The 27482-nt window shown below is 44.2% G+C and overlaps 1 protein-coding gene across 1 annotated transcript in view; it reads right to left on the bottom strand.

Annotated features, from left to right (window-relative positions):
• MOCOS (molybdenum cofactor sulfurase) overlaps window positions 1-27482 on the bottom strand; it is a 53621-nt gene that overhangs the window by 8221 nt on the left and 17918 nt on the right. The window contains exons 7-11 of the mRNA XM_037154518.2: window positions 24467-24583; window positions 22696-23148; window positions 16958-17120; window positions 9279-9357; window positions 6595-6719 (exon numbers count right to left, since the gene is read on the bottom strand). Of these exons, the coding sequence (XP_037010413.2) occupies window positions 6595-6719; window positions 9279-9357; window positions 16958-17120; window positions 22696-23148; window positions 24467-24583 (937 nt within the window). The remainder of the gene's footprint in view (window positions 1-6594; window positions 6720-9278; window positions 9358-16957; window positions 17121-22695; window positions 23149-24466; window positions 24584-27482) is intronic.

Raw genomic sequence — 27482 nt, 5'->3', positions numbered from 1 at the left:
GTATTGTGCTCCATTGACTTGCATGTTTTAAAAACAGAGCCTATTTCTACAAGGGAAAAATATGGTACCCTGGAAATAATAAAAATGTCTCAGGCATGGCTTCAACCTCTCAAAAACCAAAAGAAAATGAGCTCCTAGAATAGTCTGTTAGTAATCTGAAAAGAAGAGTAATAGAATGCTGAAGTGAGGCTGTTCCAGTGGAGAAGCCTCGGAGCTGACTTTGCAGAGAGGAGAGATGGGCAGTGGGGCGGAGCCAGGTGCTTCCTGGGACAGCAGGGAAGAGGCCCCGTATGAGGGCCTCAGGCCCAGGAAGGCCTTCCGAATAGTTGGAAAGAAGCTGGTTTTTGTCCTTGGGCAAGTGGGAAATACTGACTTTAGAAATAAATAATACACGCTTTAAAACTATTGAAAGGGACCAAACAGTGAAAGAAAATACCAAATGTGTCCAGTACTGCTGGCAGCCTGGGACCTGGCTTCCATCTCCCCTGTGTGGGGCCAACCAACATCACGTCTTTAACCATGACGGTGATGAAAAGGATTGGCTGGACCGGAACCTAGTGAGCCCCAAACCAGGTTTGAGGACCCCGGAATACATGTGAATGGATACTTCTAAGAGAATCACTTTCCAGATCCTCCCCTTCCAAATGTCCTCTCTGCTGAAATGGCTCTGTCAGAGAAGGGGTTGAAAGGGCTGTCAGGAAGACGGTGCCATCCCAGCCCCTTCCACAAAGGGACTTTCTCCAACTTTCCAGAGGGAAGGCTGGACCTCTCCCTGGGCACACCGCCCCTGGCGGCTAAAAATCTTCAGGGTGGAAAACAAAGGCCCCATTCAAAGCCGGGGTTTGTGCTGAGATAACAAAAGTCTCTACAGCTTGGTGAATGACCCTCCTGTAGGTCAGAGGGGTTCCAATTCTTCACTCTCCACAAAACTGCCACACCTAATTAAGTTGTCAAGTGACATGATTAAAGTCATCTTAATGTTAGATCCCTGGGACTCAGAAGAAAGCTTTGAGTGACAGTAGGTCAACCATATTTCTTTCATCCCAAGCTTTTTATTGACTGAAAAAAGATTTTTCAGAAGAGAACCAAGGCTGAGCACCAGCTATTCTGATCATAAGTGAGAGTTGTTGGTCAATATAAGAATTAATGAAGGGAAGCCCAGCCATCTCATTAAGAGATTCGCTTCCAAAAATGTTTTCACTGTCTTTTGAAATCTATAATATACTTTTGTTGCTTTGATCCACCATATATTGTGAAAAATTATGATAACTCAACTTAGAAGAAATTTCCTAACACTTAGACTCTTATGATGACAGTTAATTCTAAACATGTTTATACTTTCCAACTTACATAGAATTTTAGTTTCAGATAAATATAATGTGGTGCTCAAAGAAAGGTTTTCAAGCATAAAATATAGAACACTAAGATAAAATCCCATTAAAGAAGTAGAATGGAAATGAAAGTTGAAGAAGAAAAAGGAAAGAAAATATCTGATGATTAAAAGACGTGTATATATTTAATAAATAGTCATGGGAACCAAATCACTGAAATATTGAGATTCCACTGGCTAATGTTTAAAAGGATGATCTACAAGTTTTAATTTAAAATGACTATATTTATAATATACTAGAAATCATATCCTTTACAATTATTTAAACTACTTTTTTGTTTGTTTTTTTAGTTTTTATTAAATTTACTCTGATGACATTGGTTAATAAAATTATATAGGTTTCAAGTTTACAATTCTATAATACATCATTTGTATATTGTATTGTGTGTTTGACACCCAAAGTCAAGTCTCTTCCTGTCACGGTTTACCCCCCCTTCATCTTCTTCTACCCCCCTCCAACCCCTCTTTCCCTCTGGCAATCATCTTACTATTCTCTGCGTCTGCAAGATTTATTATTTTTTTTGCTTAATCCCTTCACCTTTTTCACCCAGCCCCCAGACTCACCTCCCCTATGGCAGCTGTCAATCTGATCTCCATATCTTTGATTCTGTTTCTATTTGCTTGCCAGTTTATTTTGTTCATTAGATTCCACGTATAACTGAAATCATATGGTAGTTGTCTTTCTCTGACTGGCTTATTCACTTAGCATAATACTTTCTAGGTCCAGCCATGCTGTCACGAAAAGTTAGATTCCCTTCATTTTTGTGACCAAGTAGTAGTCCATTGTGTAGATGCACCACAACTTCTTTATTCACTCATCTACTAATGGACACTTGGACTGCTTCCATATTTTGGCCACTATAAATAACACTGCGATGAACATAGGGGTACATATATTCTTTAGAATCAGTATTTTGGGCTTCTTTGGATATATTACCAGAAGTAGAATCACTGGGCCATAAATAGTTCCATTTTTAACTTTTTGAGGAAACTCCATACTGTTTTCCACAGTGGCTGCCCTAATCTGCATTTCCACCAACAGTGTGCTGAGGGTTGCCCATTCCCCACATCCTCACCAACACTTCTTGTTTGTTGATTTATTGATGATAGCCATTCTGACAGGTATGAGCTTTTAATTTGCATTTTTCTGATGAGTACGGACATTGAGCATCTTTTCATATGTACACTGACCATCTGCATGTCCTCTTTGCATAAGTGTTTTATTCATGTTCTTTTCCCATTTTTAAATTGGGATGTTTGGCTTTTAGTTGAATTGTATGAGTTCTTTATAAATTTTGGATATTAACCCCCTATCAGATGTACCATTGGTGAATATGTTCTCCCACTCATTCTGTTGAAGGTTTCCTTTGCTGTGCAGAAACTTTTTAGTCTGAGGTTGTCCCATTTGTTTACTTCTTGTTTATTTTTCATGCCTGAGGAGATTTGTCAGAAAATACATTGCTATGAGAAATGTCTGAGATTTTACTGCCAATGTTGTCTTCTAGGATTTTCATGGTTTCAAGTCTAACATTTAAGCCTTTAATCCATTTTGAGTTCATTCTTATGTAAGGTATAAGGTGGTCTTATACCTTTAATTTTTTGTGCATATATGTCCAATTTTTTGTACATATGAGTCCAATTTTTCCCAACACCAAATATTGAATAGACTGTCTTTACCCCATTGTATGATCTTGCTTCCTCTGTCAAATATTTATTGACCATAAAGGTATAGGTTTATTTCTGGGCTCTCTATTCTGTTCCATTGACCTGTATGTCTGTTTTTATGCCATTGCCATGTTGTTTTTATTACTATGGCTTTGTGATACATTTTCATATCAGGTCACATGATTTCTCCAACTTTGTTCTTCTTTCTCAAGATTGCTGTGGCTATTTTTTTGTGTGTGTGGTTCCACATAAATTTTTGGAATATATGTTCTAGTGCCGTGAAATGTGCCATTGCTAATCTTTATAATAATTGTGTTTAATCTATAGATTGCTTTGGGTAGTATGGACATTTTAATATTAATTCTTCCTCTCCACAAACATGGTATATGCTTCCACTTATTTGTATATTCTTCAGTATCTTTCTTCAGTGTCTTATAATTTTCTGAGTATAAGTGCTTTACCTCATCTGTTAAATTTATTCCTGGGGGGGGGGAGAGAGAAAAAAAATGTACTTGAAAAGTAACTAAATAAAATTTAAAAAAATATTATTCCTAGGCATATTTTTTATGCAATTTTTTTTAAGCAATGGGATTGTTTTCTTAGTCCATTTCCGATAGTTCATTATTGGTGTAAAAAAAATGCAAACAATTTGTCTTTACTGGTCTGGCTCAGTTGGTTGAGTGACATTCTGCAAAGGAAAGGTCACTGGTTTGATTCCTAGTCAGGGCACATGCCTGCATTGTGGGTTCAGTCCCTGGGTCAGGGCATATCCCAGGCAACCAATCGATGTTTCTCTCTCATGTCAATGCTTCTTTTCTTCTCTTTCTCCCTCCCTCTCCCCTCTCTAAATAAAATCTCTTTTTTTAATGCAACTAATTTATGGATATTTATTTTGTACTCTGCTACTTTACTGAATTCATCTATCAGTTCTAGTAGTTTTTTGGTGGAATCATTAGGGTTATTTATGTACAGTATAATGTCATGTGCAAATAATGACAGCATCCATGTCTTTGTGTGTTTTTCGTTTTTTTCTCATGATTGATTTCTAGTTTCATACCATTGTTGTTAGAGATGCATGATATGATTTCAATCTTCTTGAATTTACTGAGACTTGTTTTCTCTCCTAACCTGTAGTCTATCCTAGAATATGTTCCATGTGCAGGTGAAAAGAATGTATATTCTGTTGCTTTGGGGTGAAATGCTCTGAAGATACCAGTTAAATCCGTCTGATCTAGTGTGTCATTTAAGGCTGCTATTTCCTTGTTGATTTTCTGTCTCAAATATTTATGCATTGACATCAGCCTGGTGCTAAAACACTGTACTGCCACTGGTCTCTCCCTTTATGTTCACCAAGATTTGCATTATATATTCAGGTACTCCTATGTCAGGCACATAAATATTATAAGGGTTATACTGTCTTGTTGGATTGCTCCCTTTATCATTATTAAGTGTCTTCTTTGTCTCTTCCTATACCCTTTGTTTTAAAGTCTTACTTGACCCTTTGTTTTAAAGCTACCCCACCTTTTTTTTTCATTTCCATTTGTATGAAATGTCTCTTTCCACCTTTTTATTCTTAGTTTGTGTGTATCTTTAATTCAGAGGTGGTTCTCTCACAGACAGCACATATATGGGTCTTGTTTTCTACCCATTCCACTACTCTATGTCTTTTGAATGGAGCATTTAAGCCATTTACATTTAAAGTAATTACTGATAGGTATGTATTTGTTGCCATTTTATTCTTTATAACTATGTTCTTCTGGTTTTTTTCTTCTTCTTTTTAAATAAGACCCTTAAAAGTTCCTGTAATCCTGGTTTGGTGGCAATGAACTCCTGTTAAAATGCAGCTCCAAATTCACCTCTTCCCTAAAGCTCTTCATAACTCTCTGCAGGTGTAGAGGATGCTTCCCCCATGCTCATGCCTTTTGCCCAGACCTTTACTACAGAGCTGCTATCAGCTGGTGAGTCATTGCCTCTAACCTGAGATGCAGATGGAAGATGGTTCAACTTTAGTTGGTGGGCTATACAGCGCAGTATACAGATCTAGTGTTACAGAGACATACACATGACACCTATGTGGTGCTGTTAACCAACGTCACCCAATAAACTTAATGAAAAGTATATCAAAAATAAAAATATTTTTCCCCAAAATAAACTAAACTGAGATCCTAAAGAACCGTGACTATTGCTCAATAACCTTGGCCAGCCTCCTGAGGACCCAACTAAGCCCCAGGCAAGTAGGAGGCCTTGTGAATAATTGGAACACATTCAATAAGATCATTTAAAGGGTATCACTGGTCCTGAAGAATCCCACTCCTTGTGTGTCTCTACTTGTGAAAATGTTCATTTCTCCCTCCCATCTAATCATGCCTCTAAGCTAACCCATGCCCAAACACTACAAGTTTACCTCCTCACTAATATGAGCAGATATCAAATTTCTCCCTCTCCATCACGTAGCAACTCAAATTTTTAAACAGTTCATGACATGAAAAATTGTCAGAACTTGTAAAAGTCAAAGTAGATTCCATCCTTTGATTCCTCTCTCTGACACACATTATCAGGGAGTCACAGGTTCACCTGTGCAGGTCCCAAGACCCCCATTACTGGTCCCCATATGATCAAAATGCTATTGGGATTCACAAGCCAGTCTCTCTGAGAGCCGATCATGAGGACAGGTCATGCCTGCACCAACCAGTAATGGAGCAATGATCCATACCTTCATTCATCTAGTATTTACTGAGCAACTACTAGTTGCCAGGTGCTGTTCTAAGCATGGAGAATGCAGCACTGAACAAAGCAGACAAAAATCCCTGCCCTCACAGAGCTCACGCTCTAGCAGACGGAAGGCGGGGCATATGCAGGATAACAGTCACATGCGTGCCCCATAGGATGTGAACAGTGCCACACAGAAAGATAACACAGGACAGCGAGCTGGGGAAGTTCCAGAGACGACTTCAGTTCTTCGGCGAGAAGTCAGCCAAGGCTTCCCTGAGAAGACAACACTGAAACAGACACCCGAGAACAACCTGTTCTTTCTCTACGGCGCTATTAACTTTCGAGGACTTTCTTCTCTACTGCCTCACTTCGTCCTACAAACAGCTTACAGCAGAAAAGCTGTCACGATGTGTCAAAGTCTAATTACTTGAGGTCAACAGAAGTGGAGGCAGCAAGGAATTGCCAAGGTCTCATGCCATTTGGAGACAGAGCCAAGACTAGAAGCCCAGATTTTCTTAGGACTTAGCAAACTGTCAATGTTCTTATTTAACCAAACAAAATAGTGCTTCTGAATATGCATGGCTGAGGCCAAGGGCTTGAGCAGAGGTGAGGCAGCTGTCTGGGAGCCCACCCCACCTCTCAGGTTCTCCTGGAGGCCACGCATGGGTCCCGCTGACCCAGACCACCAGGCACGTTTTCACGGAAGGCAGACCACCACTTTCTGGACGCGCACAGTTGCCCTAGAACTCCACCTCACAGGTTCACTCTGGTGCGTGCCCTGCTAAGCCCAAGCGCCTGTGCCCAAGAACCAGTCTGAAGTGGGATACCTTGGTGCTGTTTCTTCTTGGCGTTCCTTTGGAAGCTCGAACTTTGTTTGATCAAATGGCATGGACGGCCCAAAAACTTTGACAACCAGCTTGAAATTTTTTCTCCACAATCGTAAGTATTTACCCTGACCAAAAAAAAAGAAAAGAAAGGAGGGATGGTGAATGTTATACAGTATTTAAGTAACAATGGCATAAAGGAAATATATAATATAATATAATATAATATAATATAATATAATATAATATAATATAATATAATATAATATAATTTAAACCATTGAGCCCCCAGCCAGAGGAAAGCCTAAAGTGACAGGGGACTTAGGAAGCTGCAGGGAGACTTCCAAGTGCAGGAAGACCTGAGATAAGGGGTTGTGCAAAGCTTTAAGTGCAGATAAAAGGATTTAGAAGTTCCTCTTGAAAGACCTTGTTTATGTAAATTATGGCCACTGAGAAAACAAACCTTGGAATTCTAGACTTCCCAGGCCATTACCGTGATTTAAGGAGCCCCTGTGCAGACGCGTGTCTTGGTTTTGTTGTGTGGGCCTGACTGTAACATTGGCTCTCACAGCCACACCACATGTACCGACAGGTTTGGCTTGTTAAACATTAAACTAACAAACAACAACGACAACAAAACACTCTATACCTATATATTCCCGAGGGAAGTACATTTATTGATCTGGTTTTAAAACTCTGCAATCTTCTAGAATTTTTAAATGGAATTTCATATTTAAAATTTTTTAAAGCTGTACATCAGTAGAAGTTACATGAGAAATTTCTAATACCTTGCATTGAAATTGTAAGACAGATATAATTGCACATCTATTTTATCCTTAATTTTTACTGAAAAAACAAAGCTGCCTTTCTTTTCTGGAAAGGGAAGAGGAGAAATGAAACCTCACTTCAAGAAGTGCCTTTTTGTACCACATTCTCTCCAGTGCTTTGCACCAAGTTCCGTTTTCATTGTATTAAGCACTCGTGGTTCCGAGCGTAAGAAGCCTACCCTCTAGCTACCCAAAAAGCTTTATTAACCAGAAAAATGGCAACCCTCTCAGGTGCACCCAGATGAACAGCACAACCAGGGGGAGCCTGGTAAGTAACCACAGGAATTCCTAAATGTCTCTGCTTTTCTCAGTGAGTAGCTTTACAATGGTGACAGGCAAAAATGTTTACCCGAGCCCCCTGCCCTGGTTTGGTGGGCTGCCGTGAGTGTGTACTGGCACAGGTGCTGGTGAAAAGATGCTCAGCTCCCGCCCAGCATGGCCCAGTGTCCGTGATGCTCAGACAGACCCAGCAGGACCTGTCCCTTCACACCTTTCCTGAGGGGTAACCCTTCATCACCCCACTGAAACCCAGGGACCCCAAAATCTGAGTCCAGTGTAGATACAGCGTTAGTGTCTAACATGTCATCTCACAACATGTATGACGTGAGGCAGAGCAGAAGTGAATGCACTCGGATCCCTCACTGTGCAAATCCCGTCTCCTGAGCACACACGCCCTTCCTTACAAGTTCATTGTGGTAACTAATGAGCAGTCAGTGTTCTAAAACCTTCCATACAGAAATCTGCAGTGAGCTGTTACAGTGAACTGTTTCGGTTTGGGGGAGTACACTGGTTGGAGTGTTAGACGGGCTAGTTCCCGCAGTCAGAAAAGAGGTCATTTCACATGTTTTGGGGTCCAGATTAGATTTAGATAAAAAAGAATGTAGGTGTTCAATATATTCGATAAATAGTTTTATAAACATTCGCAATCGGGAAATAAAGTAGAAATGCTGTTATTACATTCGACCTCACTTTCTACATTTCCTAGAATTCAGCAGATGTTTTATCAGTAACTCAGATTAGGCAATAGTCCACAACTTTATGAAATGTAATTTATGGTTTATTACCTGAAAATCATACAACCTGAGAAACATGACACCCCCCTCACCCTCAGCCTCCACATCCAATCCATCAGCTGGTTCAGGAGAGTCTACCTCCAGAATACATGCCTGACTCCCACCTGATCTTCTCCCTGACCCTGGCCCACGCCTCTGTCTTGACTCAGCTGGCCTTCCCACTGCCACCCTGACCCCCTCCCGACTACGTACACCCACAAGCCTGTCCTTTCAGTCCGGTCCCTACCCTCACCACTCTATGGCAGCCACCCACCAGGCTCCAGCAGGCCTGCTCTGAACCGTTCCTCTCTCACCCTACCTCCCCTGCACTGTTGCAGGCTCCGCAGGCAGCACGTGGATGGAGTCCTGCTCTCTCAGTCCTTCTGGCAGACATTCGAGTGGGAGGGACTGAAGGTAAGTGCTGGGGAAACCGTAAATGCAAAGGAGAAGAATGCACGCAGCAGGACAGCAGAGAGGGAAGGGCTGATTCTGCGGGACATGGGGGGGGGGGCGCCTCTGAGAAAGTGGCTTTTCAGCAGAGACCTGATGGAAGTGGGACTGATGGAGGTGAGGGAGCGAGCCCCGTGAAGGTATAAACAGGGGAAGAGCAAGTGCAAAGTCCTGAGAAGGGAGCATGACGGTAGGTTTGAAGAAGAGCGAGGAGCCAGTGTGGTGAGGGCAGAGTGTGCAGGCGGGGTGGGGAGGAGGAAAGGAGTGGCAGCAGACGGATGGAGGGCTCAGCAGAGGACTGTTCCCGCTCTTGCCCCGCTGCAGATGGACCTGAGATTTTCACCTGCTGCACTCTCACCTGTCCGCACAGACCTTGCTGTGGCAAATCTGAGCCCGTTCACCATTCTCCTCAAGAGGCACTTCTATCGGCTCCATTCCTGATGGACAAAGGTCAGAGACAAACTTGTCATCGCGCAAAAAGAGCAGCTGTGGAAGTCAAAGTCCATTGTTGTAAAATATACAAGAATCTTAATGACCCTGGAAATGGGTTGCATCAAGTAAGTGTCTGGGTCTTGGAAGTCTCTTGGTAACACAGAGATTCTCCTCCGCACGCCCAGCACCACCAACAGCACGAGCATCCAGCCGCTCTGTCCGGGAACGCCCTGCGGTGGCCCGTCACATCCACAGTCCCTGGAGCGCTACGAATTCCTCTGGACGCTTTCTCCACCTCTGGATGAGTCCACATCCCGAGGTCATTGTTCTCTACGCTGCCTACAGTTCTTTAGAAATAGACAGGCAGCTGTGAAGACTCATTCTGTAAAGATATCAGCGTAGAGTGTCAACTCTCAGTAGCCAGCATTGAAGTGGATTCCTGCACCAATCGTCATAATCTCCTCAAATCTGTTACTGTGTCAGTGGAGTTGGGAAGCTGTTTTTAAATTGTTACACACACACACACACACACACACACACACACACAGGAGTATATTGTACTTGTAAGTAACACGTTAAAAAATAATAACGTTCACCCACTACTCGGCTAAAGCGGGATTCATTCTTTAAACAAAATTAGAGTAAAATGTGTGGATAGAACTAAAAGAAACGGAGTGGGTGCCAATAGCGGGTGGAAGACCCCGGATAAAGGCTGGAACTGGGAGTCCCTCTGCCACTCGGCTCTCCTTCTCCTCCTCCCTGAGTCATCTAAAGTACAGGGGAAAGGCGCGAAGCCAAGCCGAGACACCTGAGCATAATTTGCGGAAGCCATTTACTCTGTGGACAAAGGAAGTGGGACCTCGCCCTGAGGGGCCCACCTGTATCCCCCAGCCCCCTCCATGGGGCTGCCAGCCACACTGCCTGGCAGCATGACTCGCACTGTCCCTCAGGTAGGCACATGGTAGGCACACCCGCATCCCTGCTTATCTTGATCCTGGCTCACCACACAGAGCACAGCCAACTCCTACACCCTTGTACTCACACTTAAGGTCACACCCACTGCCCAGGTGTGTGCCCATCAAAACAGGCTTCTTACCACCCCAGACAGCGAAGCAAAATCTGTGTAGCAGATACTCCGTGAACTGTGTCCCCTGCTTCCTCGCATCTTACACACGCATAGCCAGCCCACACTCCTGTCCCTGCATGGGGAGGGCCAGAGGTAGAACTAACCCAGAATCCTGCAGAAGCTTTGAGAAGGCAGTGCTGTGCCGAGTGATTATAGATGCTGCCATGTCAAAAGGGTGTGCGTGGAAGAATGAGACTGTGCCAGGCATGTACCCACCCCAGGGAGCAGCAAAGTGAGCCTGGAACCGCAGTTATGAGGAAGTAAGGGACAGCAGAAGGGACAGCACGTGGACAAGTGCCGTGGCAGAAACTCACCCTTGGGCAGCCAGCAGGAGGCCTCTGCTCAGTCTCTTTCTGCCCTTACCCAAAACTCTGCATAAATCATATAAGGTCATAAATATGGCCCTCAGATGCCATGGAAAGGTCATCACAGACATCTCGCTAAGGCAACAAAATCTGGGATCCCTACATGCACTGAACTCAGGGAGCCCCCAACAAGGTTCCACAGTACCAAGTTTATTCCATATGTACTAAGCCCTCAGAGATACAAATACAATGAAAGAGCCCAACCTCTGGACTCAAGATGCCTAAAATTTTTGAGAGCAACAAGTCCCATACATAAAACCATTATAACACCTGTTTTACTGTTTATTATTTAGTTTGTCCTACAGGCATTGCCAAAGAATGCTATCACCCTGCCCACAGTGCCGGAAGCCCCACGTGAGCAGAATATCTGATGCGTGTGGGGGACACCACACCACCTCACAAAGTGCTGATGCTTGGGGTAGAAGACATTTGAGTATTTGGGGTTTTCTTTCTCTCTTCCTTTTCTTACATTCTGGGAAAACCTCTACTCAGTTATAATACACATTTTTATGCTTCAGAGAATAGAAATGATCCACTCAGCTGTTTTGTATGTTATTACCCTGGGCACTTGAACTTGAATAAGAAAAGTACAATAAAAGGTGACATATCAATCTTACTAATTAAAAAATAGTTACAAAATTATTAAACAAAATATCAGTAAACCAAATGTATCAACAACTCACAACCAAGTAGTGTTTTCTTTCCCCCAGGATTGCAAGGATAGTTCAGTACTAGACAATCTGCTAATGTAAGACATCACATTAATAGAATATGGCAGGAAATATGATAACCCACAGGTACAGAAAAAGCATTCAGTAAGAATTGACTATTATTCCTGAGTGCTCATCAGTAAGTGAGTGGCTCAAAAGACTGTGGTACATTTACACAACAGAATACTACACAGCAGAAAGAAAGAAGGACTCGTACCTTTTCCCAACAGCACGGATAGAACTGGAGAGCACTATGCTAAGTGAAGTCACTTAGATTTAAGTGGCAGTAAAAGACAAACGCCATATGATCTCAGCTACAAGTGGAACCTAGTCAACAAACAAACAAATGAGCAAAGTAGAACTAGAAGCATGGAAATGAGGAACAGACTGAAAATGACCAGAGGGGAGGGGGGAGGAAATAAGGGAGGGAAAGAAGGGGAAAGGTCTAGTCAAGGGACAAGTGTAAATGACCCATGGACATGAACGACAGGGTGGGAATGGACTATGGGGGGGGGGGCGGAGAGCGGGCAGGGGAGAGTAACAGGAGGAAAATTGGGACAACTGTAATAGAACAATTTTTAAAAAGAACTATTATTCATGGTAAAGCTTTCAGCTAAATAAGAAAAGGACTACTTAACCTGGTAAATCAAATCCATCAAATACCTACAGTAAACATCATCCTCATTTTTGAGACTTTAGAACCATTCTATTCAAATCAGTAACAAGGAAGGATATCTTCCATCACTGTTCCAACATTATACAAAAAAAGTCTAGCAAATGAAATAAGATTAAAAAGAGAGAGAAATAAAAATTAGAGAGGAAGGTATGAAGCTATGATTATTAGATGATATGCCTATTTTACACAGAACACGCAGGAAAATCTTCAGATCAACTAATAAAACTAACAGGAATTCAAAAAATTACTGGGTAAAACACCGATATATAAAAATCAAGTGTTTCTATATGGCATTTATAACCAATTAAAACATTTAATAGGAAAAAATAGTATTTGAAATACTCAAACTATTCTATAACCAAAGAAGGTGCAAAAATGTTTTGGAAACTATTATTAAAATTTGAAGTAATTAAAGAAGTTTTCAATCAAGAGAAATACTATTTACATATAAAAGATTTAACATTATACCACATAAATTCTCCTGCAATGAATATATGGCATTACAATCAAAGTATAACTACAAATATATAATTTAAAAATACATGCTTTTGTACTCAAAATCCCAACAGGACGCACCAATGAAAATACAGAGATTGTCAGAATGGATAAAGAGCACGAGCCAGCCATATGCTGGGTACAGCCACTCACTTCAAATTTAATGGTACAGGCAGATTCAAGGTCAAATGGAGCCATCAAGAAGAGGAAAAGACAACCTACAGAATAAGAGAAAATATTTGAAAATCTTAGATTTGAAAAGGGACTCGTATTGGAATGTATAAAGAACTCTTACAATTCAGTCATTCAAAAGTAAATAAGCCAAGAATTTGAATAGATCTTTTTCTGAAGAATATGTACAAGTGTCCAATGAACACACGAAAAGGTGGTCAACACCATTATCATCAGGGAGATGCAAATCAAAGTGACCTGAGGGACCACCGCACACCCACCAGGGTGGCTGCTCAAAACCAGCAGGAGAAAATAACGAGTGTTGGGGAAAATGTGGACAAATTAGAACCTTTATGCTTTGCTAGTGGGAATGTAAAATGGTGATGCAGCCACTTTGGAAATGCTAAAAATAGAGTTACCATATGGCCCATCAGTTTCACTGGGGGCCTAGGTATACACCCCAAGATAATTTGCACACACACATCCACAACAGTATTATTCCTAATGGCCAAGAGTGGAAACTATTTAAAATATCCATAAACTGATAAGTGGATTAAAATATGGCATACCCATACAATAAAATATCATTCAACAATATGAATGACCCTCGAAAACACATTGCTAAATGAAAGAATCCAGTTACACACTGTATGATTCCATTTATGTGAAACATCCAGAGTAGGCAAGTCCATAGAAACAAAGTAGATTAGTGGTTGCCAAGGGCTGGGCATGAGGTTGGAAGTGGGAAGTGACTGTTAATGGGATGGAGCTTCCCCTTGAGGGTGACACAAATGCTCTAAGATTCACTGTGGTGATGGTTGAACAACCTTGTGAATAAAAAAAAAAAAACCATTGAACTGTATACTCTAAACAGAAACATTTTATGGTATGTTAAATAAATATCAATGATACAAAAAAAACAGAGAAAAGGGTGAAAAATAATACACCTTGCAAGCACTGATAACAAAAAGAGAGTGGAATGGCTATATCAATATTTAACAAAGAATTTCATGCTTCATAAAAAATAATTACCATGTATAAAGAGGGACATTACTTAAAGAAAGAACAACTCACCAGGAAGACATACTACTACTACTAATAATAATAACAATAATTGAAGCAAAAACCAACAGCAGTAGAAGAGAAATTTAGACAAATACACAATTACAGCTGAGAACTTCAACACTTTCAGTAATAAACAGAACTAGTAGTCAGAAAAAATCAGCAAGTATATAGGAAAACAGCAAAATGGGCATTCCAGAAAATGGTTTGGCAGTTTCTTTTAAAGGTAAACATACATTTACCATAGGAGTCAGCAATCCACTCCTAAGTAATTATTCTAGAGAAATGAAAACTTTTATTTACCCAAAAACTTGCATGTGAATGCTTACAGCAGCTCTATTCATAATTACTCAAAACCAGAAACAATCCAAATATCCATCAACAGACGAGTAGATAAACATACTCTAATATACCCACACAGTGGAATACTACTCATCAATGAACAATGAACTATTGATACATGTAATAACTTGGATCACAAAGGCATCATGCTGAGTGAAAGAAACCAATCTCAAAATATCATATACTTTATGATTTTATTTATATAGTATTCTCAAAAATAAAACTATAGTATTCTCAAAAATGATAAAGAGAGAGAACAGATATCTGATTACCAGGTGTTAAGGGTGAGGAGAAGAGAGACCACTAACGGATGGCATGACAGAATTTTCTGGGGTTATGGAACTGTTCTGTATCTTGATTGCAGGAATGGCTATACAAGTCTATGCATGAGTTAAAATTCACACAGGAAAATAAAAGGCCAAGGAAGAGCCAAGACAATTTGGAAGGATGAAGTAGAAGAATGTGCTCTACCAGATATTAAGTCTCCTTTTATAGCCCTAGTAATAACACTGACCTAGTGGTTCAAGGAAAAATAAACCACTGGAACAGAATAGAATACCTACAGCCAAGAAATACAATTGTGAATCTATGGAAATGTGATACATACAAAAGTCCAGCTATGAGTTAGGAGAGACATTGAAATAGTCTACAAAGGGTAGGTGGGCTGCCAAAGAAGGAAGAGTGAGACCAGGGAAAAGTACACAGGGAATCTCAGCTATATCTGTAATGCTTTTTAAGGATTTTATTTATCTATTTATTTATTTAAGATTTTATTTATTTATTTTTAGAGAGAAGGGAATGGAAGGAGAAAGAGGGAAACATCAATGTATGGTCACCTTCTTCGTGCTTTCTAATGGGGGGGACCTCGCCCACAACCCAGGCATGCACCCCAACTGGGAATCAAACTGGAGACCCTTTGGCTCACAGCCCACGCCCAATCCACTGAGCTACACCGGCCAGGGCTGTAATGTTTATTTCTTAAAAGAAAGAAGAGGAAGGGCACTGGCTGATGTAACTCAGTGGATTGAGCACAGGTCTGCAAACCGCACGACCGCGGTTCGATTCCCAGTCAGGGCACATGCCTGGGTTGCAGGCCAGTTCCCAGCAGGGGATGCACAAGAGGCAACCACACATTGATGTTTCTCTCCTTCTCTCCTTCCCTTCCTCTCTAAAAATAAATAAATAAAATCTTTTAAAAAAAAAGAAAGAAGGAAGATGAAGAGGAGGAGAAGAAGAAGAAAGTTGGATGGGAAAAGGAGAGGAGGAATCTGAAGCAAATGTGGCCAAATATAAAGTTGTTAAAATTGGATGCTCTCTTATGTCCCCAGGACAGGAAATTACTGGAAAACAAGAACAGAACGAACTGTTCCCTACAGCCACAGGCAGGAGATAGCATTGGAACAAACTGCCGTCTCCTGCTACAATGCCCCAATGCCCAGGGCCCACACAATGGCACCCCCACCCTTTCTTAATCCAATTATAATCCAATAAAAGCTCAAAGCCCCCGCCCTTCAACGCTGGTGTATCTCTCCACACCATGCCCCTCTCCTTGGAGAGTGAATAAGAACTTCATTCTCTATTTAAAAAGTTGGATGCTCTAATTGTATATCATGTTCTTCTCTATCCCTGTGCTGTCCAACACTATAGCCACTGGCCACATGTAATAATTTAAATTAATCAAAATTAAATAAAATTTAAAATTCAGTTCTGGAGTCTCACTAGCCACATTTCAAGTGCTCAGTTGCCACAAGTGACTGCTGGCTACCAAACCGGACAAATAGATAGTGAGCATTTCCACCATCACAGAAAGTTGCAGTGGATAAGGTTGGTCCATACTTTCACATATGTTAGATTGTTTGTAATAAGTCAGCATGGAAGAATTAAAGCTTGCGGTACATACAGGGGTGGACAAAAGTGTGTTTGTACTCAACCATCTCAGGAGGCAGTGGGACTAACCCGAGCGGGTCACTAAAATTCAGGTTTGCTTACTGATTTTCAAAGACTACAAGGAATGTGTAAATAACAAAGGCCAGCAATTTGAGCACTTACAAGATTATACCTAAATGCACTGTGTCATTGTGACATTCTTTTGAGTTAACAAAGGTATTGTAATAATTATAAACTGTCCCCAGATGGGCAGCTCAGTTGGCTGGAGCGTTATCTGGATACACCAAGGCTGCAGGTTTGATCCCCAGCCAGAGCACATGCAGGAATTGGTTCAGTCCCCAATCAGGGCACATACAATGAAAAAGTGGAACAACAAATTTATGTCTACTCTCTCCCATCTTCTCTCTCTAAAACTGATAAAATTTTAAAAATCATAACCTGTACGTCTTTTCATATGAACAACTATAAACCTACTTTTGCCCACCCCTGTATTATGATGACTGAAGGAAATAAAAAGAATGTAAGTGAAAATCACATCATATAATCTCAAAAGTTATGCTTCTTTACTTTCTGATTGGATCACTAGATCTTAACCTTTCGCCAGAAAATTCCCATAACAAAACAGGAACAAATTTTTTGTTGTCTCTTCTAGATATCATTTCACTTTCAGAATATTTTAATATTTGGTAGAAGAAAAGCATTATTACTTTCATGTGAGTATAGAAGCTGCTCCTGACAGGTGTGTTGTGAAAATGAACCCAGTTTTCATACCTTTGGCTTTAATGACCATGATCCTTTGCTGCAGGTCAATGAAGGGCTGGATCAGGCAGAGCCGGGGCTCCTGCTTCTGACTCAGGCAAATGCCATTGTGATTTACAACCATCCAGCTCCGGTCATACTGCAGCCCTTGATTTCCTACAGGCCACTTGGTCACCTAAACAAAAATGTAAGCACATTTTAGGTCAGCGTGCCTCAAAACTGACCTTCACTTTTTATTGCACAGTGCCTGCACAAATACAGACTGACTTCAGAAACATAGCACATACTCTTGAAGGAAGAAAGGGAGGAAGAGAATAAAGTAAAACAATAAAGGGAGGAAGAGAATAAAGACACTGCAAAGGAGACAGTGCTGGACCCAGATACCTTGCATTCACCCTACAGATCCACTTTCCACTTCAACCTGTTTTTTAAGTTAGATAATGGTGTGGTACAACATTCAGAAGGAGCAAGGGGGTGCCATGACTGGTGTAACTCAGTTGGTTGGGTGTCATCCCAAAAAGCAAAAGGTCGCCAGTTCAATTCCTGGGCACGTGCCTGGGTAGTGGGTTCAGTCCCTGGTCAGGGTGCGTACAAGAGGCAACCAACTGATGTTTTTCTCTCACATCGATGCTTGTCTCCTTCTTCCTCTCCCTCCCTTCCCCTCTCTATAAAAATAAATAAAATATTGAGAAGAAGAAGGAAGGAAGGAAGGAAGGAAGGAAGGAAGGAAGGAAGGAAGGAAGGAAGGAAGGAAGGAAGGAAGGAAGGAAGGAAGGAAAGAAAGAGAAAGAAAGAAAGAAAGAAAGAAAGAAAGAAAGAAAGAAAGAAAGAAAGAAAGAAAGAAAGAAAGAAAGAAAGAAAAAGAGAAAGAGAGAGAGAGAGAGAGAGGGAGGGAGGGAGGGAGGGAGGGAGGGAGAGAGAGAGAGAGAGAGAGAGAGAGAGAGAAAGAAAGAAAGAAAGAAAGAAAGAAAGAAAGAAAGAAAGAAAGAAAGAAAGAAAGAAAAAGGGAAGAGAAAGGGTGCACATGAAAAGTTAAGTCTCCACCCACCCAGCCTCCCAGCTCCCCTCCCCATGGTCTCCGTCACTCCTGCTTTCTGTATTCCTGCCACAGAGGTGGATGCCTGGCCAGGCAGATCCTAAGTAGAGACATATTTCTTGCACAACTTGTAGCTCAATTGGAACAGTCACTGATTTGATCCACGTAAGTGTGAAAGTTTTGGGTCATCCTTCATATTTCTACAAAATTAAAATATAAATTATACCCAGTGTCCAGATCTAGCATTCTAATACCATTCTTCAATAAAAAGAACCAGAGTTCAAGCAAGAATAAAGTTAGACTAATAAAAATATATGCAACATTTTAAATTTGGAAAAAAATGAATAAATAATCAAATAATTTATGAATAAATTTTTAATTTAAATAATAAATAAAATAATTAGAACCTCTTGGAAAAATAGGTGATGCTAGGGGTGTGGCAGGGAATATATGAGATGAGTCAGGAGCACCTTATAGTACCAGAGAAGTAAGGTAGTGCTAAAAAAATGTCAAAGGGATACAGGAGTCAACCCAAAGCCCGCCTAATGGTCAAAATGGGAACAACCTGAAAATAATAACAACAATGTAGTGTTGAATTATAACCCAAAGTATAAAATAAATATCTATGAGTCCACCTTGATAAATAAGTAATTTACTAAATAAATAAATAAAGGAGAAAAGTCTCATACAAAGACTCATATAGAAGAATCCCAAAATAATCAAGCTGATACTTCCCCCTCTAGAAGGTGGAGCATAACTCCCTACCCCTTAAGGATGGGCTACACTTAGTGACTTGCTTCCAAAGACTACAGTATGGAAGTGGATGAAGGGGAAATTTCACAGTGAAGAAACCTGGCAAACACTTTCTCAACCATGTGGTCCAGCATCAATCCTGACAAGTCACGCTGATAGTGTGCACCCTGATTTCGTATGCTGAGAATAGCAACTTATCTCTGTGGTCCTTCCCCCAAAAACCACAACCCCAGTCTAATCATGAGAAAGATACCAGACAAACCCAAATGGAGGAACATTGCAAAATGCCTGATCAGTACTCCTTGAAACTACCAAGTACCATGGATCTTTAGGGGGACACCCCTGTACCCACACCGGGGTGCCTGCTGCCTTGAATGGGATGAGGGCCATGATACCCACAACTCTCCTCTCCTGGTCTGAGGGAGACAGCTAGGACAAGTATTCACAGCTCCCTCTGATGTCTGTGAATTGGCCAAAATCACGGGCCTCAGACCAAGATTCAGGCCCAGTCCAGGCCAACTCAGGCTGGCACCCATGTCTCAGCTCCTCCTCATCGATAGCATCCCGGTCCAGCTGTCAGAGGAAGCCAGAGACAATGGCCTCTTTTCGTTCCTCATCCTTTTCAGCAGCATTAGACAAGTAACCTGCTCCCTCACTTCCTGACACCCTGACTCCTTTCCCTCCCAGGGCTCCACCTCAGTGCTGCTCCTCCTCTCTCCCAACTTGCAAAGGTTAGGCCGCCTCGGGGCTCAGTCGAGGCCCTTTCTGCTCTGCGTTCTCTCTGTGTGTCAAATCATTCATTCCCCAGACCAGTCGCTCCAAATGCTGACAACTGCCTGGTTTCTCACTCCAGCCCAGCCCTCCCTCTGAGTGTCAGACTCACGCACCTGGACTTGCCCTGTGCAGCACCGACTCCTGACGGCCCCCAGGCCTGCCCCTCCCCCGGCCTTCCCCACTTCACCAGCAACATCACCGTGGCCCCAACAGCTCCAGCCCTCCTACACCCCTTCTTCACCCTCACATCCCATAGCCAACCCATCGACTCTGCTCTCAAGACATTTCTTCACGTTTTTATTTCTTCTCATCTCTGCTGCCACCACATCATTCCAGGGGTCAGCAAACTGTGGCCCACAGAGCACATTCAACCCGCTGCCCGTTTTTTATAAAGCTCTATGAACCACAGCCGTGCTCACTCACTAATGCATAGCCCACGACTGCTCTCATGCTACAACCTCAGAGCCGAGCAGTTACCAGAGAGACTGCACAGCCTGCAAAGTCTAGAACAGTCTCTGGGCCCCTCGCCACTGTGTGGTATCGGCTTCAATATGACCCACTGTCATCTCTCGCCTGCGCTACCGGTAAGATCTTTCTAAAACAAAAACGAAATCAAGTAACTCCCTTGCTGAAACCCCTTCAATAGCTTCCTATTCCATTTAGAATAAAATTGCCAAATTATACAGCCCTGTGTAATCTAATCTCTGTCTAGCACATCTCACGATGCCCACCCTCCCCATCACTCCCCACTCTTTGGCCACAGGTCTTTCAGTTCCTCCAATGGACCAGGCTCTTTCTCCCCTCAGGTGTCCTCACATGCTGAAGCATGGCCCTCCTCCCTGACTCCCAAGTCTCAGATTAAATGTCCCCACCTCAAGAAGCCTTTCCTGCCTCCTCCAAATACAATGCAAGTGCCCCCAGCAACAGACTAAATGTTTGTGTCCTAAAAATTCATTTGTCAAAATTCTAACCCCCAATGTGAAATGAGTAGAAGGGTCAGGTCCTGAGGGTGGAGCCCTTGTGAATGGTATTAGTGCTCTTATAAAAGAGACTGGGAGAGATCCCTTACCCTCCCGCCACGGGAGGTCACAGCAAGAGACAGGCACCTGTGAACCAGGCACCATATCTGCCAGTGCCTTGACGTAAAAGATTTGCAGCCTCCAGACTGTGAGAAGTAATTCCTGTTGTCTGGTAGTCGTCCAGTTGACAGTACTTTGCTACAGCAGCCTGAACGGACTAAGACACCACCCATCTGGGCTCTCTCTGCCACACCCTACCTTTGCCTTCTAGGCCTTTATCTGCAGCGTGTGATTCCATTTGCCCGGGGAGGTGTTCGGTCTTGTGCTTGCTTCCCTTCTGGGATGTCACCCTCCCCGAGGAAGGAGCCATTTCCACTTTGCTCATCACTGTACACCAGGCTCAGGCCCACAGCCTGGCAGGTAGAAGGTGTTCAGTACGTAATTTTTAAGTGAGCGGATGGATGGAATGCCTTCAGCAATCAATGTATGAAACCCTGCTGAGACTCAGTGTCCTCATCTGTTAAACAGAACGCTAGTTCCTGCCCGTGCGACCGGTGCAGTGTAGCTGTCCTATGGAACATGACCCGTCTGTGAAAATAGTCCTGATACACAAGGGAAACATGAGTTCTTTGCCTGCCTGCCTTTGGAAGTGGAGGTGAACTTGCTTGTTTACAGCCTCAGACTAGAGGACAGGCTTCTGTGGGACCACCCTGAAATGCAGGTTACAGACAGCCCTGACCGTGGTATGTCTGACCAAGAGCCAGAGAGCATGTCGTCCAAGAGGCTCAGGAGTCTGGGACCTTCGCCTGGGACACACGTAGATTATAAAGAGAGCCTTGCTTTGACCACAGCAGGGTGATGCCAAGACAGGTACTCCCACCTCCCAGTTCGAGTGACCTCCAGGGCAGCACGTTTTAAAACATAACATAGTTCACCCTGACTGGTGTGGTTCAGTGCGTTAGAGGTTGTCCCAGAAACTGAAAGGCTGTAGGTTCAATTCCCAGTCAGAGCACATGCCCGGGTTGTGGGCCAGGTCCCCAGATGGGAGCATGCGTGAGAGGCAACAGATTGATGTTGCTCACACATTGATGTTTCTCTCCTTCTCTGTCTCCCTCCCTTCCTCTCTCTCTAAAAATAAATAAATAAAATCTTTTTTAAAACAGCCCTGGCTGGTTTGGCTTAGTGGATTGAGTGCCAGCCTGAGAACCAAAGAGTCACCGGTTTGATTCCCAGTCAGGGCATAAGCCTGGGTTGTGGGCCAGGTCCCCAGTAGAGGGCACAGGAGAGACAACCACACATTGATGTTTCTCTTTTCCCCTCCTCCTCTCTAAAAATAAATAAATAAAAGCTTTTTAAAAGCTTTAAAATATAACATAGTTCACTTCCACATGGAGGGCTGAGCAGAACCAATCACATAAGAGTATAGACCCAAAGGGTCAGCAGACGTGGGCTCAAAGCCGTACTGTCATTTATTAGCATGTGATCTGCATAAAGTGCTTAATCTCAGTGGCTCTCAGGCTCCATATTTATAAAATGGGGATGGTATCACCATGTACCTCATATTATTGTTTTAAGAACCAAATAAAACAAAGCATATAAAATGCTTTGGTAGGGAGCCAGCCCATGCATTCAGTGAAAGTGATATCCACAGTCATGAACAGTAACCAGATGTTCACCACCCAGGGACAGGGTTCTCTCAAGGGCCCCCACAAGCAGAGCCTTGTTCTTAAGTCAGCCCAAACCAGAAAAAGCAGCGTATGAATGGCTCTACATATGTCAAAATACTCTGAACTTGAGTATGAACTTTTTCTGCAGTTCTTCTTTACTTTCTGCACTTTACTTTTTTCTTCAATTTACCAAAAAAAAAAAACCATAATAAACAAAAAAGAAGCACTGTCTGTTCTGCTGTTAAGACCCTTATCTTACCCTGGCCATGTGTTTCAGTTGGTTGGGTGTTATCCCATAACCCAAACTGTGGGGGTTCGATTGCTGGTCAGGGCACGTGCCTGCATTGAGGGTTTGGTCTTTGGTTGGGGTGCATATGAGAGGCAACCAATTGATGTTTCTCTCTCACAATGATGTTTCTCTCCCTCTCTCTCTCTTCTGCCTCCCTCTCCCTCCCTCTAAAGTCAATAACATGTCCTCGTGTAAAGAGAAAACACCCTTACCTCAAACGCGGCACAGGATTTGATTGGATAGAGGTAAAGGTTGGTGATGACATGTGGCCCAAGGTCTCCATTCGGGACGCCTGCAGCTTTTTCTGAAGGGGTCTCCCAGGCCCCAGTGGCCCCTGGCAGAGGTGGGTGCGAATGCACAGCAGGGGGCAAGTCACCCTGAAGCCTGGGGTCTGCGGGGGTGTCTTCCTGAGGTGGGGGACAGCATCCGCCCGCGGTGGCTGACACGGTCTTCTGAGGCTCAGTCTCTGCTGGGGGGGCACCAGCCTCCCCAGGGGCGGGCTGAGGGAGAGGCTGGCTACTTGGTGGGCGCAGTCGGGTTGCTATGATGAACTTGAGAAAGGCTTGGGCATCCTCAAGAGTAGACATGTATCCAAATGAAATCCTCACAGACCCTGTAGGCTGCCCGTCTACAAGGTCCACGTCGTCTCCGCACACATGACCTGCCTGGAAGAAAAGGCAAACGGGTCAGCCGCTCCTCACAGATAAATTGGAAAGTTTTGTAAAACAAATTTTGTTCATTTTGTGAAATCGAATTGCCCCAGAAAGCAGAATCGCAACTCTAACGTGCTAGGAGCCTGAGACAGTTTCACAAGAGCAGCGGGCTCAATTTCTAGACCGCACTTTGCTGAAGTGTAAAATGGGGTCAATGCCAATCCCAAGGGGTCACTAAAAGCTTAACAGAAATACTTTATGGAGAGCATTTCCCCCGAGCTGCACACAGAGAGAGGAACTGAAAGACGGACCAAAGCTTCAGAGGCACTGAGGGATGAATCTCATGGTCTGCACAGGACTGAGGTGGGAGACAACGCCCGCTGACCACTCCCTTTAGCCTCATCAGAACCAAAGTGAGACCTGTACCCCTGAGAGCTGCTCTTTGAACACAGGGCAAGACGGAGATGCTGCCCCTGAGAACTGCCATCCTGAGGCCACTGCGAACGCCGAAGGAAATTTGAGTATCCCGGCTGGGCGGTGGGGAACGAAAGGCAGGGGGGTCCCCATGTCCCTCCACGCTCAGCTACACAGTGCTGGTCACTGCCCAGGACTCCCTCCTCCCCCAGCACTAAATCCAGGTTGGTCATCGGAAGAGATGGGGTCACGGTGTCCCACGGGGTCAGAAAAACGGAAACTTCAGTTGTCTGTGTTCTGAGTTCTGCTCTCTCTTTTTAAAATAAGGCCCAGTACATGGTTGGTTGAGATCTAGTCTGTACGACATTTAGTGGCAACCAAAAGAAATGCAAGTTAGAAACCCTTTGGAAATAAATAAGGGCTCTCTGCCACTCAAACTGTCTTTATGACACGGTTTGAAAGGGGCTGTGCATTGAAGGGAAACACCTCGCCCAGGAAAGGCGGGGGAGGAAGGGACTGGGAGAGAGGCAGAGGCCCCCAGGAGGGCTCCTCTCCCCCCGCCCCAGCCCAGAGAGGAGCTAACTGCAGCATGGAGACTCTCACCCTTGTAGGACTGAACTAATTAAGGGCGTTCTGCACATATGAGCACATTCCCATGCATGTCTGCCCCGTGTTAAAACCTCTCTTCAGCCTTTAAATTTTTGCCTTCAAAGTAAAAAATTACCTTCATGGAGAGATACTCTCTTGAAACATTTTCTCTATTTTTGTTAACCACTTTCCCGTTGCATATCCACAGGGTTGGCTAAGAAAAAGAAACCAGCCCCCACCTTAGACAAGTGACCAGCCTCCAGTATTGTTGCAGGCACCCCATTGAGTGTGGCTGACGAGCGTTTGGGCCACAGGGCCTGATACCAACCTGGAGATGCTTCTTGACCATCTCATCACTTATCCCCAGGTGCCTCTGGCAGGCCCCAGTGTTACAGAAGCAGCCCGTTCGCACCTGGATGTTGTAAAGACTGGCCATTTTCTCCACCTGCAGGTTTAACAGTGACACGGAACCGCCGTTAGGAACGTCCAGTTTTACTCGGATTGTCACAGATCAATATTTGGACCTTTCTTTCCTAACAATAAAATGAAAGTATGAGCCTGCAATTTGGCTCCAAAGTGCCATACTCCATCACAAGGTTGCTAAATACATTTTGTGAGATGTCACTGATAATTATCCCGTTTGGGCTGTAGATGTGTTCCAAGTTAGGGCCCACACACTGTAAGTGAGATTAATAAGCGCAAAACCAGAGTGCGGCTCGGCGGGCAGCCATGTGGCGTGTTCTGCTGCAGGTTGATCACAGAGCAGGCCCCGTGAGCCACCCGTGTAGGGTGAATGGAGTCAGTCTGGCTTCCTCACCCAGACACCTGGGAACTAGGATAAGCAGTGTTCCCATAGCCTGGAGCGGGCTCGCATGCGCAGAATCTTGCTGTGTTATACAACGTATCCTGATACCGGACAGGTTTTGGGTGCTTGTAGTTCCCGCTGAATGCCACACAGGGACATGCAGTGTGACACGCAGGGTGACACATAATGACATGCAGGGGGACATGTGGCTTGCAGCATGTGTGGCTTGCCTGCCAGTGAATAAAGGCCTGTCAGGCATCCCTGCGGCTCCGAGCCTTCTTCTCTCTCCCCCAACTCTGCGAACCTGTCCCTCGAACCTGTCCCTTTAACAGCTGGGACACAGCCATTCAGAGCGGCCCCACCTGGGCTCACGGCCTGGACTGCAGGCACTACATGTGGACACTGCATTACCAATTTGCTTTTCATAATGTCCCTAACTCTGGGGCTGGATCTCAGGATTGCTGTTCAGCCCAGAAGTTCTAAGCCTCTTCCCGGTCCCCTGGGAGCTCTGGGAGGTGATTCATATTCACTCCAGAGCAGAGGCAGGATTAGCCTGGGGGATACGTGTCCCAGCTCATCTGGCTGTGCGTCCAGAGCTCCATTTCCCAGAGGCCATGAGGGGCCTCAGCGCCAGTGGCTCAGGTTAAACTCAGGGGAGTCACCTAACTGCATTCAGAGAAACAAAGAAGCCCCGCTGGGTAAGGCTTTGAAACTTCTCTCCCTGTGAAGTCACATGTGGGGTGGCCAGAGACTGCCCTGAAGATACAGCACCCTCTGCAGACCACAGGTCCCCACAAGGTCAGCCTGGGCCCTGGCTGGGCTGTGGATGGCAATGGTGCCTCCCTGGTCAAGACCACAGCTGCCTGCCCTGGACTGTCAGAATGAGGAGCTATTCTCTGGGCTGAACTAAGAGGCCCCTGGCAAACAGCCCTGCTCCTGTATCCTTGGCGAACAGCTCAGTGATAAGGAGATCTGATAATGAAATCTCAAGAGCCCCAGGCTCTCTGAGATGAGACCTGGCAGCACCACTGGGTCTGGCCAACTCCACGTCCAGAGGCAGGTGGTCTCCATTCAGAGGGCGGCACCTGCGGAATTCTCTTACTCCCCCGCTCCAACTCCTGCCAAGCTGAATTAGAAGACTCCTAAGACACCCTTCTCCCCACCCGCTCCTAGTTATCAGTGCTGTGAAACAAGCCACCCACATTTGGCGGAATAAAACAACAACCATTTTATTTGGCTCCCCCCACGCCCTGCTGGTTATGGTGAGTCTGTGATTCAGAAAGGGCACTGAGGAGACGACTTGACTCTGATCCATGAAGCCTCAGTCTTGGCTGGGAGGACTCAGAGGCTGGGCGTGGTGTGGCCTCTGGGGTTGGAATCATCTGGAGACTGGCTTATTCATGTGTGTGTCTGGCCTACCCTGCCAGGCCGGCCCCAAACAGTCCTGCCACCATAGTGCCTGCACTTGGCCTCTCCCTGTGGCTTGGCCTCCTATGCAGTGACAGCCTCGGGGTAGAACATGTTACATGGTAACTCAGGACTCCAAAAGTGAGTGACCCAAGCAACAATGCCAACCAGCCTCCAAAGCCATGCAATGTCACCTGTGGCATTTTACTGATCATGAGGAAGTCACAAACCCACCAAGATTCAAAGGGAGGAGACAGGGCCCCACCTAGAAAATGTAGGTAGAAGGTGCTGTTTTGGTCACCTTTTTTTTCATCCTAATTTTCCATCACGACTGAATTTCCCATCACTCTGAACCCTGCTGAGTCCCGCACAGGCCTGGCCTCTGCCCAGCCAGGTGAAGGAGTCGGTTGCTGTGACTGGAAGAGCCCTGTGTCCAGGGAAGGTGAGGACCCAGCCCCAACCACAGGGCAGCACCAGAGACTTCTCACCCAGGAGCATTTGTGCTCAGTGCTTATTGAGCACTTGCTTTGTGCTAGGCCCTGTGCTAAGGGGTTGTAATGTTGTATCTCATTTAATCCTCCTAACAACACAATCAGCAAGGTGCGTTGTTATCCTCACTTCATATAAACTTGGAAGTTTAAATTAACTTGCTCAAGCTCACAGAGCCAGCAAGAGGCAGTCAGAATCAGAATGCATACTCTTAACCACTGGGTAGAGTGATTCCACCGGAGGGAGAAAGGAATTAGGAGGCCTGAGTATCAACAGCAAGAACCCAAAGGCTTCTTGTAGAAGGCTAAATTCTTTTACATATCGCCTGAAAGAGACAGCCACACCCAGCCATGACACCATCTGGGTGTGTCCCCACTCACTCTGAGAAGCTCCCTTAGCCCAGGAGAATACAGCTGGATGTTCCTGAACCAGCACGTCTGGCCAAGCCTTGGCCCTGGGATCCACGCATGTGACCAGCTTCCTCTACAAATGCACAAAGGGAGACATGAATCCTGTGGAAATGACTTTCCTGAGGAAGTCAGTGAGGCACCTAGACAGGCACCTCTTTCTCCCTGGTGGTTCTGCTTATTTGTAGCTTCTCTGAGCAAATGAGAAATTCTTTCCCCCCTCTGCCTGCCACAGC

The sequence above is a fragment of the Artibeus jamaicensis genome, unplaced genomic scaffold (genome assembly GCF_021234435.1).
Source record: "Artibeus jamaicensis isolate MK-2021 breed Jamaican fruit bat unplaced genomic scaffold, CSHL_Jam_final contig_354, whole genome shotgun sequence".
Lineage (NCBI taxonomy): Eukaryota > Metazoa > Chordata > Mammalia > Chiroptera > Phyllostomidae > Artibeus > Artibeus jamaicensis.
This window is presented reverse-complemented; position numbering and strand designations above follow the sequence as displayed.